The sequence below is a fragment of the Argentina anserina genome, chromosome 5, assembly GCF_933775445.1.
Source record: "Argentina anserina chromosome 5, drPotAnse1.1, whole genome shotgun sequence".
Lineage (NCBI taxonomy): Eukaryota > Viridiplantae > Streptophyta > Magnoliopsida > Rosales > Rosaceae > Argentina > Argentina anserina.
Genome location: NC_065876.1, coordinates 14,763,777 through 14,775,379, shown reverse-complemented (window position 1 = coordinate 14,775,379; position 11,603 = coordinate 14,763,777). Strand labels below are relative to the sequence as shown.

The window sequence follows — 11,603 nt, the reverse complement described above, 5'->3', positions numbered from 1 at the left end:
AGTTTATTTATTTCATATCATCTGCGTTTGTTCATTCTTCTGAGAGATCTTTCTTTTTTACTTTCTTTTTTCGTTTGGCACCTTCTCAAATTTCAGCTTAATTGGGTAATGATTTGCACTATTTTATGATCGTGGCTAAAATGAGAGAGAAAAGAAAGACACCATTGGCAAATTTGGTTCTACCCTCTTTGATATCAGTAGTATATGCTTCGGTTTTAGATCATAATATGTTTGTCCTCCTTAATGATTTCCATTTTATCTTTTAATTTTGCGGGTTTATTGTCTTTTATAAGGTTTGAGTAGTGAATTTATAGCTTGCTACTTATTGTTTGAATTTGACGATGTCCATCTATTTCTTTATCATTATAAATTCCTTCTTAATGATCTATAGCTTATAAAGTTTTGTTAATATTGCAGGTTGGTCTCACTTTACAACGTTCAGGTAATAAATTCTATCCTCTGTTTGATTTACATTTGATGATCATTACTTTTCCAATTTCTAGTTGTTCAGTTTTGTTTGATGTTCATGACCAGGGTTGTTCGCATTCTGGAGGCCTTTTTATTGTACAAGGTATTGTTTTGAATGTGGACAATTGGCAAAACCATTAAAGAATTAAAATAAAGCCAAATGATAATGAAATAGGGTGTTGTTTTAATTTGAAGGGTTGATGTTCGGGAGTGTTTTTTAAAGTAGTTTTAGTTTGTTCAAGTAATAGTGTCTTCTTCACCCTAATATATATTACGAGTCAGACTTCTAATTCCAGACTTGAACATAACACAAGATGATTATGTATTTAGTCCCTAGCTATTTAGTCACACGCATATGCAGCTCTGTTACTGAAAGAGATATTAATTGGCTACATCCATTTTGTAATTACATTATTTGATGTATAAGTTAGATTCTGAAAGCATTCAATTCGCTTCTTGACAAAATCGTTAAGTATAAGTAATTTATCTATGTCATCTCATTTTTATCAACAACCTCTTTTCTCTACTTTGTTTGATATCATGATCTGGTAGCGCTCATGGAACAATGAAGGATTTACTTCTTCATTGAATTTGTATTGCAGCTATGCGCCGTCAACCACGTCAAAGGAGGTTGTCTGCAAGGACAGATTTTTTTGAAACATATTTTTGTTGGTGGTGATAATGCAGTGCCAATAGAAGCAACATCAGTTTTATAGAAGCAACATCAGTTTTTGTAAATGTTATTTATAACAATGAAGATATGAGTATTGTTTACATCTTTTCACTACAGTCTTTTTTTTTCTTTGATGTAATTTAGTACATTTGTTTTAGGTTAAGGTAGTTTTAAATTCATTAGATAGTTCTGATAAGTTTCTTATTTCATGGTTGTTTTGTTTGTTGTAGATTTGTCGTGCCAATAGGGAACTTGGGAGCAACATGTTTTTGGCAACGACAATGGAAATACACTGCTGACTAAAGGCCCAACATGTAATGACAATATCTCAGATAACAGTTTCATTGGTATGTTCCTATAATTTCATGAATATTCAATTTCTAAGGTTAAAAGTTACAACCATGTAAGTGTTCTGATAGTGTAATTAGTATAGTTTGTAAACAAATTTTGTGGATGACATGTTTTTGGACAAAATTGAACTAGTCTTTACGTTGTTTTAAGTGACTTATTCATTTGGTAGTTGACTCTTAGTTGTTGGAGTTCAGAATAAGTTTATGGAACATCACTCTTAAATTTATTTCATGAATAAGTTAAATAGTTTAGAATTTAGTACAAGATTCTATGGGGGCGTTTTGTTAATTCATTTCATATTGATCTGGATGGTGACACGATGAAGTATTTTCATGAATATGTTTTTTGTGAAGGTAATGATATTTTAACCACTTATTTTCTATAGAATATAGGCAAAATTGCCAAAATACACCCCAAACTTGGTTAAAATTGTCAATTTGCACCAAAAACTTGTATTTGAGTCAATTTACCTCCTACACTTGGTAAACATTGCCGATTTGCACCATATCCGTTAAATTTAACTGTTTTCATCCAATTTTGCGTCAAATGTCATGCACATGAGGGGTAATGTTGTCATTTTCTATTTATATTTTTCTTAAAAACAAATACATATATTCTTTAAAAGGAGGATTATTTTTAATCAAATTATTTATTTACATCTTTTTTCTACATACTTAACCCTACTTTAAATTATATATTCAACATACACACCCATTCGAATTATATGTACACATTATTGGAGGAGGAACAAAACGAGAATAATAACGACGTAATGAAACAAAACGTAACCATTTAATTATTGATAATGAGGCATATATATAGGCATTACATAACTACAATCCCGTAGGATTCGGAGTCCTAATCTATTACAGAGATGCGCATCTATCTCTAACAAGAAACCTAATAAGGTTAAGACACACACAATAGTAGAATAGTAATTCTCCCAGAACACACATTTATTTTTAATTTTCAATGTATTTATTTATATTTTTCTAACATCTTTTAACATACTATATCACGTAAAATAATAAATATATAAATCAATAACATGTTTTGAAAAAAAAATTATAACAAGTGTTCATCTTAAGTAATTTTATTAATTTATTTCATTATTAAATATGAATAAATATATAATGACAATATTGCCCCTCAAATGCATGACATGTAACTTAAAATTGGATGGAAAATATTAAATTTAACGTATAGGGTGCAAATCGGCAATTTTTATCAAGTTTAGGAGGTAAATTTGCTCAAATGCAAGTTCATGGTACAAATTGACAATTATGATCAAGTTTGGGGTGCAAATCGGTCTTTTTGCCTAGAATATATACTATAAATGTACAACATACATGTAATCAAGTTTGAATAAATATAATCAATTATAGTTAGAAGGTAGAGAAGAAGTCTTCTAGGGTGCCGTTCCACACTATTTATAAAATTGGTGTCTATAATAATTGTCTGATAAAGGTAGATGTTCTTGCATTTTTATGACTACTACATTGTTTTCTCAATCCTTTACCATTTAAGGCTCATTCTCTATGTGTTACAGAGGTACAATTAAAAACCTTAATTAAGAACCCCAAAACTTTATTTCTTTTTCTATATTACCTATCACATTTGTCAAACTAATACCCGTTAAAATACTCAAATACATTGTCATCAATGAATTGATCATAAAATCACAAGTCTCAGAATGTTACATCATCCTCACCAACAATTCTGTTGACATGAGGCTGTGGACTAAACTTTGTGCAAGCAAGAAAACGAAAGTAACATCAACTACATTTAGTAGCCAAGCAGTCTGCTTTTGTAAAAAAACCTTCACCAACAACTAGGTGTGAGTGTGTATGATCGTGAGTCAAATTGTAAATGATAACTAATGGAGATGTATGTTTGTTTGAATCATCTCAAGTCATCTTCCATCCAGTAAACACCAATGTTGTAATTATTGCTTACAATTTTCGTTACGTCCCACTTTCCTATTTCTTATGTTTGAAGTGCAATTATTCGGTTCCACTTTTCCACTTTTCTGGTTAGATTAAACTACATGGTACCATCATGAAGCTGCATTTTGATGCTAACTTTTCAATACAAAAGGGTAAATACAACGAGGACTCAAAAGCCGCGTCCATTAGGTACAGCCATCCAGTTAGCACCACCTTTGTACAATTTCCATATAAAATTGTTTGATTATGTTCCAATTTAACAACACAAACTCGCAGCAAAACGCGGGCAAACTATCTTGTATATATATAGAGGCCTGCGGACGACTATTCCTGTGCTCCCCCGCTGTTGCGGTCACTCTTCTTAATCAGCTTATTTATTATGCAGCCTAAGTCATGTTTAGTAATCTGATCTCGACACGCATGGAATTATGCAGCTCACCCTTTTGGCATTACTAGTTACCTAGGACCAGCTGTGACTCCTGTGAGTAGGAGAGGAGATTTGTTTGTTTCTCGGAGCCTTGGGGCGTCTGATTCCTAGGTGAATCTGAATCCTTCTTAAGTATTGCCTTTCCCTTTCTTAGTATTGTAGCCTCATCAACCGCCGGTATCGTCGCTCGGCTTGTTTCGATGCGTGGGAATCAGAACCGTCGCCCTTCCCTCCCTTCCCAAAATGGACACGTTCCACCCATCAACACCCCCACCCGACGAGTCGCACTCACACCAACTGAGCGACCCCCATCTGATTCCATCTCCACCGACCAAGACCAGAATGGCTCCCTTCATTCTCAGAACGCCATCGAGGCCATCGCCCGGAATCAAACGTGGTGGATGAACCACCAATTTGCAGCCCTGCAAAACACTCTGCTGAACGACTCTCCTCCACCGTCCGCAGTGATCCACGCCGGACCCTCGGGTGCTGCTACTACTCCATTCACACCATCAGCTGGGCCACAAGTACTATGTCAATTTGGGTCTTTCGGTCAAAACCCGCCGCCATCTCCTTTTACTCCCTTCAATCACCGCACTCCACCACAAACCCATATTGCTAGGTTCCCTCCAAATCTGCAATTTGTCACCCCACCACAGCAGTATGGCTACCCACCGCCCAATTATGCTTACCCACCACCACCACCGCAACATGTTCCCAACTTGGAATTGCCTCGGTTTAACGGCCAAGATGTCGAGAGGTATCTCCGTGTCAATCATATCCCTGCATCAGTTTGGATGACTTCTTACGAGGTTCACCACCCCAATCCCACTTGGGCTGACTTCACAGAGACACAACATGCTTTTAATCCTCACCAGCCTTACCCCTTTCCTTACTCATCTCCAAACCGAAACACCACTTGGTCATTCCCTCCAGTCTCCTCCACCGCCAACTACCGCCTTTCCAATCCAAACACCAACCCTTCCACCACATATCGCCCGAACCGTACCTTTCCCGCCACCGAGCAGCGTGACCGTCATGCTCGAAGCCTTTGTATCCATTGTGCTGAACCATACTCCAGCAATCATGTTTGCAAGCAACCTGTTCAATGCGTGAATGAACCAAATCCCTTCATCTCTTCAAGGTAGCCAAATCCCATCTTCTCTTCTTTGTCCTCTTGAGAATTGTTTCTTACTTGTTTTCTCTTAACTTGTGGGCAGGAGTGTCTCTACCCAATCACCAATGAAGCCCCCAAGATTTGTTTCTGTCCCTGACAGTGGCATCTCCTCGCTGAGCAAACCTGATGATGGTAATCTCCTACTTTCATTGTTGTGGCTGATTTCTTCTGCATGGTACGGCTCCGAAGCCCATCACTGGGAATGAGTTGTGTGCTGGTTAAATGTTGCAGGTGCCAAGTTTAGCCTTGTGTCTTATAACATTCTGGCTCAGGTATATTCCATTTAACTTCTCATCTGCTGTTTGGCTTATTGGTTTGGTACTTGCTTATATGGATTGGTATTAGACAATGACAATGTGTGTAAGAAAACACTTACTTTTTTGGCTGAATGGGAGTTACACATGGACACAATTAGATTAGTGTGGGATTTAAAGTTGAACTTGAAAACGATGATTGTCTCTGCGACAAGACTACTTGGGATTTTATGGTTCTGAATTCAACCTGCTTCTATATTTCTATGCCTCATCATGGTCTTTCTATGTTTCATCAGTGATGAAATGTATGGAGCAAACAGTGTTAATTCTAAAAAATGCAGTTGGTGTGTGAGAGCTTGCTTAATATTTCTCTTCTATATAGTAAATCATTAGCTTTATAATTTATTATACGCGAGTTCCTGGAGGTTGTATAGAAAAATTTTGCTGAATTTTTTTGTTTTTTCTCCTTCTCATTCCTGTTGAACTGATGCGTATTTGTTCTGTTTCCGTTGAGTATAGTAGTTATGTTATTTGCTATTGTACTATAGTTCAGTTTATGATGACGAATCCATACAATTATATGCAAGGATATACCCCTTCTGCATGCTAATATTACATTTCAATTTTCTGTTCTCCTACTACAATCTTTCTTCTTCTTTTTTTTTTGGGTACACACGTATGATAATCCTTGTCTTACAGTTATATATTGATCCTCTGTGTGTAGGCATATGTGAGGAGTAACTTTCCACACTCTCCATCTGCTTGTCTCAAGTATGAATCAAAAAATCTTCTCGTATGAGTTTTCTTACTTTCTTTTTGGATGAACTAATTGGTTCAGTAGTTATATGTTATTGATAGTTGTTCTGAAAAGAATTGTTCGCTTGCACAATATCGATGTGCTTCACTAAATTGGCAAAATGTAGTTTGGATTGGCTTATATGTATCTATAAAATAGTGAGCTGCACCATAATTCTCATTAAAACTCAAATAAATCAATGGACAAGGAGTTCACTTTCAAGAGAAATAAAGCACCACAGGACCAAGCTTAGAAGTTGAATCCTTCCAAATCTAGCAGAATAGAATGAGGATCAGCCCCCTAAAAGAAACTGAAATCTCACACAGAAGACTGCATGTGTCACTATTCCTTTCTATCAAAACCCCTGAGCTTAGCACCAGCAGAGACACAAGCATGAAGCAGCACCCTGTGGAACACAAAATCTGAGTTTTAATCCCAAAACAAAGGTCAAATTACACCAGCCTTGAAAGCTACTGTATGTATAAATTGGGACATCAATTGCACTTTTGTGTTTCCTAGCAATTGATGCACCAGCTTGGAGATAAGCAATATGTGGTCTCTTGTTTTGAAGTACATGACAAGTCTTGTGTTATCCTTGAGCCGTGATCCAAGTTTTAAGTTTGACGTTGGCATCTACTTTGGCCTTTTTATAATCTTGTTTGAGTAGCATCATTTAGATAGAACATCCAGAAAGAAATCTGAAGTATGAGTTGCAAGGAAAAAAAAATATTCCTGTAGATTCCAGCCCTCACAATCTTTCATCTGGTTTGATAAGTACTGAACGAACTTCTTCCCAGAACCCCAACAGAGATCACCTGAAACCCGAAAAAGCTGCCTCATATGGAGCTCACAATTCTCTGCCATTTTTTCACAATTTGTACCACATTTTTTAAATCAACATGATATTACATATGCCCTGTATAACGCCCACCCCATGTAATGGCAGCTTGCTGTGTGTACCATCTTCTATTGGTGTCTATCATTTTAAATTCACTTGGAGTCAGCTCGTAACTGATATTTCATCTCCATCAGTTAGTAATATTTGTAAATATTTGGCAGAGTTCTGAAAGTAACTCATACGTGTCTTATCTTATTCTGTTGAGGAAACAACTATGTATTTAACCACCTGTTTGATTACAGAACTCTTGGATATGTCAATACAAATGTAGTCAGATAGTGTCATGCATTTTTCTCTTTGAAGTACCCTGTGTGCAGTATAAGTTTATCATGTTCTTTCCTTTCGGGAGCTGTTTTTGTTTTCCTTTCGGAAGCCTATAAGGACGCCCAGAACTTGACTCTCCCACAGGTCATCCCTCTCCAGCCCACCATTGGTTCATTAAGTCTTTTATTTCTTTCCATCCAATCCACCCAGAGTACAGCTCACACCCCACAACCTTAAAAGGTTCTGACCTTTTCCCCTTTACCAAAGCTGAATTTTTTGGTGTAGCAAGTCAATCCTATCTAATGGAGTTGTCCTGTCCACTCTTGTGCCCCTCCCTAAATAACTTCTTGCATAAGTAATAAGAGTTATATATATTTTTTAATTTATGTAATTCAGGATTTCATATCTTGGTTGTATCTGGCTATTTCTAATTGCGAATGATACATCTTATATTTGTTAATTATGGTTACCATAGCTGGAAAGCCCGCTCGCAGGCAATTTTGAGTGTTCTTAAGAACCTTGGAGCCGATTTTCTCTGCCTACAGGTTTTTTTTTCTCTTTTCTTAATTTCCGCGTACAGGGAGGTGACTTTTCCTTGTAATGCCAGCTTGTTAGAAAATTTAAATTCTTACGGATTATGATAAATCCTTACCAGGAAGTTGATGAGTACGAGAGCTTTTACAAACGAAATATGGAGAGCAGTGGTTATTCTAGTACTTACATTCAGAGGAGAGGGAAAAGGCACGACGGATGTGGAATTTTTTATAAGCATAACATGTATGTGAAAATAAATTTTGTTGTCCTATTAGAGATGCAATTTATACCGTTGTTAACTAGAAACCAAGTAGGGACAATGCTAACTTGGAAATTTATAAGCATTTTCTAAATGAGTAAGTTGATGGTCCAAGAGGAACAGCAAGTCCTTCATATTTGATAGTGCCAACTGAAAGTCAACTCTAAAAGAGCAAATCTACAGGGGTTAAAAACTAATGGAGATTAAACTACAGGAATTTGAGAAACATTAGAAGCAGATTAAGCTAAAACAAATGTCAAGCCCAATTCACCCCCTCAATAACACATATACAGTGCTAGTAATAGTATACAGTTGAGGACTTGGGTTTGATTTTTATCGACTGTTTTAACTGTTTCTGATGCTTCAGGGCAGAGTTGGTGATGGAGGATTTTATAGATTACAATGATCTTGTAGATTCGATTCAAGGGCGAAAGGTTCTGGGTGTTGATATAAAATATGACGAGGAAGCTAGCGCAAACAAAAATGGTACTTGACATTAACTTCTTTTTTCTTTTTTTGTTTATTTAATGTCTTTGTTGTTGTTTTGTGTTTGTATGGATAGTCCAGTTTTAATGTTCTGTGTTCTGAACAATCCTCGAGGCATTAGTGTCATCATCACTTCATCAGCTTTAGTTATGCTGCACTTTTACAGTGTTGGTAGTGAAGGATATGTACTTATTTACTACACTGTATACTGTAGAGTACTCTATAGGTATTCAGTTTCACACATGCCAGTTGAATTTGCTGATGAAGATTACTGCAGATAGAAAAAAAGAAAAAGAATAGACAAGAAAACTAGGCTGGGAGAAAGAGTGTTCAAGTAAAAAAGGCTTTAATGCTCTTACTTTTCAGATTCCTTGCTGCTTCTGCCCTGTGTTATTAACTTTCAATGGGGTTCATCATTTATTGACAGATTTTTCAGGGAAAAGTAGGTCGTCTTCTATCTCCTTGTGAGTAAGACACCAATACACTTATTAAGTGTAAAACTATGTATGGGGCATTTTAAATAAATTAGTTGACAGTTATTTTCTTAATAATAGTAGATTCGTATTATTTGCAAAAGGTTACTCCTGAAACTATGGGCAAGGCGAGATGTTGTAATTCACTGGTTCCTCTTTAATCTAGATAAGTAGACATGATATCCAGTGGGGGAATCATACCTTTTGAAATATACTGGTCTATGTAATATTCAGAACCTACCGGAGGATTCATCCTGCTGCAATATGTATCTATTAGTTAGTGAATGCTGCTTTTGTGGGTACTGATTTGGAGGTCCAAGCGACCCTGATATCTGTCTTTTTTTCATCTGTTTGGTGTTTTGTGTATGCTGCCTTGTTAATTTTCCTGTGGCATACTCTTCTGTTTTGTCTGTTTCCTTATTGGGTTTTCGGCTACTTCCTTTTCACCTTAGAAGATTAATGATTATTACAATCTGTTAAACTATGATACATTACAGTTCATTCTTATTCAGGTTCGAATAAGAATGATCGTGGAGATCCTAATGATCCTTGTATCAGGCTAAAACGTGATTGTGTGGGACTTATAGCCGCATTCAAGTTTAAAGGTCCTTCACAAAATGTTGTTATACTGGCAAACACTCATATTTACTGGTAATGGTAAATTGTTGGTTATTTCTTATTCATTTCCTTCTAGTTTAGTTGATAGTTTCTTTTGTGCATATTGGCCGTAAAAGCCCAGCTTATAGTCTCATACTGATATCTATGCTTCAGGGATCCAGATTGGGAAGACGTTAAGCTTGCACAAGCTAAATACCTGATATCACGCTTGTCTCAATTTAAGAAATTGATATCAGATAAGTTTGGGTGCACCCCATTATTACTTATAGCCGGTGACTTCAATTCAACCCCAGGAGATAAGGTTGATGTTCTTGAAGTTCTTGATCTGCATATTTTTTTCTCCGTTGCCTATGGCAATATATATTTTTTCTTCAGTGATTGGGCATGCAACTTCTGAATGCAGGAGACAGTAGTATTAGAGAGACATAGGTTTTAGAAGGGATAAATAGAATGAGGGAGGTAGAAAAAACAAGGCACAACCTTCAATATGATAATTTTATAAACCATTTAAATCTGATTTGGAACTACAATAGATAGCCATATTTATAGGCTTCAAACACAACTCTTAGACTCCTAGATCACCATAAGACTGTACGTAACTGCTAAAACTTATGAATAATCGGTATTAAATAGAGTTAAATAGACACAAAGACACACTCAAGACCCTAGACACTCAGGCTCTTAAAAACACTAGACTCATAATCATTCTTCATAAACTGAACATCAACTTATGATAGTTAATATAGTGCATACAAAATCTTGACATGAATGATTTCTACTTTTTCAGTCTACTAGTTGGTGTCTTAACTCCTTGAAAGACCACTGCAGCATGCGTTGAAAGGCATGCAAAGGTCTTCCAGACTTAAATCAATTCAGTGTTTTCTCTAAATAACATCCTTGCTTAGTAATGTTAGCCAAAGCATATTGGACTTTTTGTGGGCAAATAGGTAGATGACTGAAATAATACCAAAGTAGAAACACATAAATTGTATGAGGAGATGTACATATGGAGTGCTTAGATGTATACAAGTATACTCCAAAAGACTAATCATTGGTTGCTTGCTTGCTTGGAATTCGGAAAATTTAAGCTAAAATACTTTTCTTCTCACTGTATCTAGCATTTCTGATATTTCAGGTTTACCAGTATCTTATTTCGGGCAACTGTTCATCTTCACCAACACTTGATGTTCTTGAAGATCTGCCTATTCCTTTGTGCAGTGTCTATGCTTCTACAAGGGGTGAACCACCTTTTACGAATTACACCCCTGGCTTCACAGGCACATTGGATTATATATTCTTTTCCCCTAGTGACCAAATACAGCCAGTCAGTTTCCTCGAGCTTCCAGAACCAGAATCCTCTGATATTAGTGGAGGATTACCCAACTTTAATCATCCAAGTGACCATTTACCAATTGGTGCTGAGTTTGTGATATCCTGGGAATAAATTCCTTGTTAAGGTGGAACGTATTTTCTTCTTCTTAAGTTCAGTTATTTAGTTTGCCTAGGCTTTCTGTGCAATTTTACTGTTCCACAATTTATTGACAAAGACAAGCCAATCAGTATGAATATTCTTGCATAGGATTTCTCGTCAGGGCTTAGATCTTACGTTCCATACCTTTGACTTCATTCATTTAACTTACAATTGTTATGGAGCAGATTGTAACATGTTTAAGTGACGGATTTGATTTGAATTTATAGAAATCTTCTGGTTGTTCATATGGTTGGAGAAGGGCCCAACTCTACTTCCCTATCCTTTGGGGTAAGATGATAACATATTACATATGGTACTGAAAGTGAGGACTGGAACTGGGGCAGACTGATAGGTCTAAGTTCAGCATATATGCCTCAGTAATAATTCGCATATATTGTCGAGTAGTTTGCGAGTTACCATAGGGTGGGTTAAGTTCAGGAGCCGGGAGCCGAGAGCCGTCGCACAGCTTTGGGAGAGGCTTGAACTGTCAATATCTATACCTTTTGGG

General features: G+C 36.4%; 1 protein-coding gene and 1 long non-coding RNA gene across 5 annotated transcripts; both read left to right on the top strand.

The window, feature by feature from the left end:
* The first annotated feature begins 313 nt into the window (after positions 1 to 313).
* Positions 314 to 1,447, top strand: LOC126793252 (uncharacterized). The gene is made up of 4 exons (XR_007672044.1): positions 314 to 442; positions 535 to 571; positions 1,071 to 1,098; positions 1,372 to 1,447. It is a non-coding gene; the product is annotated as an uncharacterized LOC126793252 (long non-coding RNA).
* A 27-nt stretch (positions 1,448 to 1,474) lies between these two features.
* On the top strand, positions 1,475 to 11,340 carry LOC126793206 (carbon catabolite repressor protein 4 homolog 6). Of its 4 annotated transcripts, XM_050519662.1 has the most exons (12): positions 1,475 to 1,488; positions 3,530 to 3,627; positions 4,020 to 5,009; positions 5,086 to 5,174; positions 5,274 to 5,314; positions 6,021 to 6,067; positions 7,730 to 7,799; positions 7,910 to 8,031; positions 8,415 to 8,533; positions 9,504 to 9,657; positions 9,778 to 9,925; positions 10,760 to 11,340. In XM_050519662.1, exons 2-12 carry the CDS (start codon positions 3,551 to 3,553, stop codon positions 11,066 to 11,068), a joined length of 2,166 nt encoding a protein of 721 aa, XP_050375619.1. In that variant the 5' UTR covers positions 1,475 to 1,488; positions 3,530 to 3,550; the 3' UTR covers positions 11,069 to 11,340. The 4 variants fall into 4 exon arrangements, with proteins under 4 accessions (XP_050375619.1, XP_050375621.1, XP_050375622.1 ...); XM_050519663.1 differs by lacking the exon at positions 1,475 to 1,488 and having other exon boundaries at positions 3,505 to 3,627; positions 9,519 to 9,657; XM_050519664.1 differs by lacking the exons at positions 1,475 to 1,488; positions 7,730 to 7,799; positions 7,910 to 8,031 and having other exon boundaries at positions 3,496 to 3,627.
* The last annotated feature ends 263 nt before the right edge of the window (positions 11,341 to 11,603 follow it).

What these genes read in the sequence shown, in the direction of transcription:
- LOC126793206 (XM_050519662.1), top strand. Translation starts at nt 3,551, where the DNA reads ATGAAGCTGCATTTTGATGCTAACTTTTCAATACAAAAGGGTAAATAC. An exon ending in AATCCCTTCATCTCTTCAAG is followed by an intron (nt 5,010 to 5,085) that starts GTAGCCAAATCC and finishes ACTTGTGGGCAG; the next exon opens with GAGTGTCTCTACCCAATCAC. An exon ending in ATTCAACCCCAGGAGATAAG is followed by an intron (nt 9,926 to 10,759) that starts GTTGATGTTCTT and finishes CTGATATTTCAG; the next exon opens with GTTTACCAGTATCTTATTTC.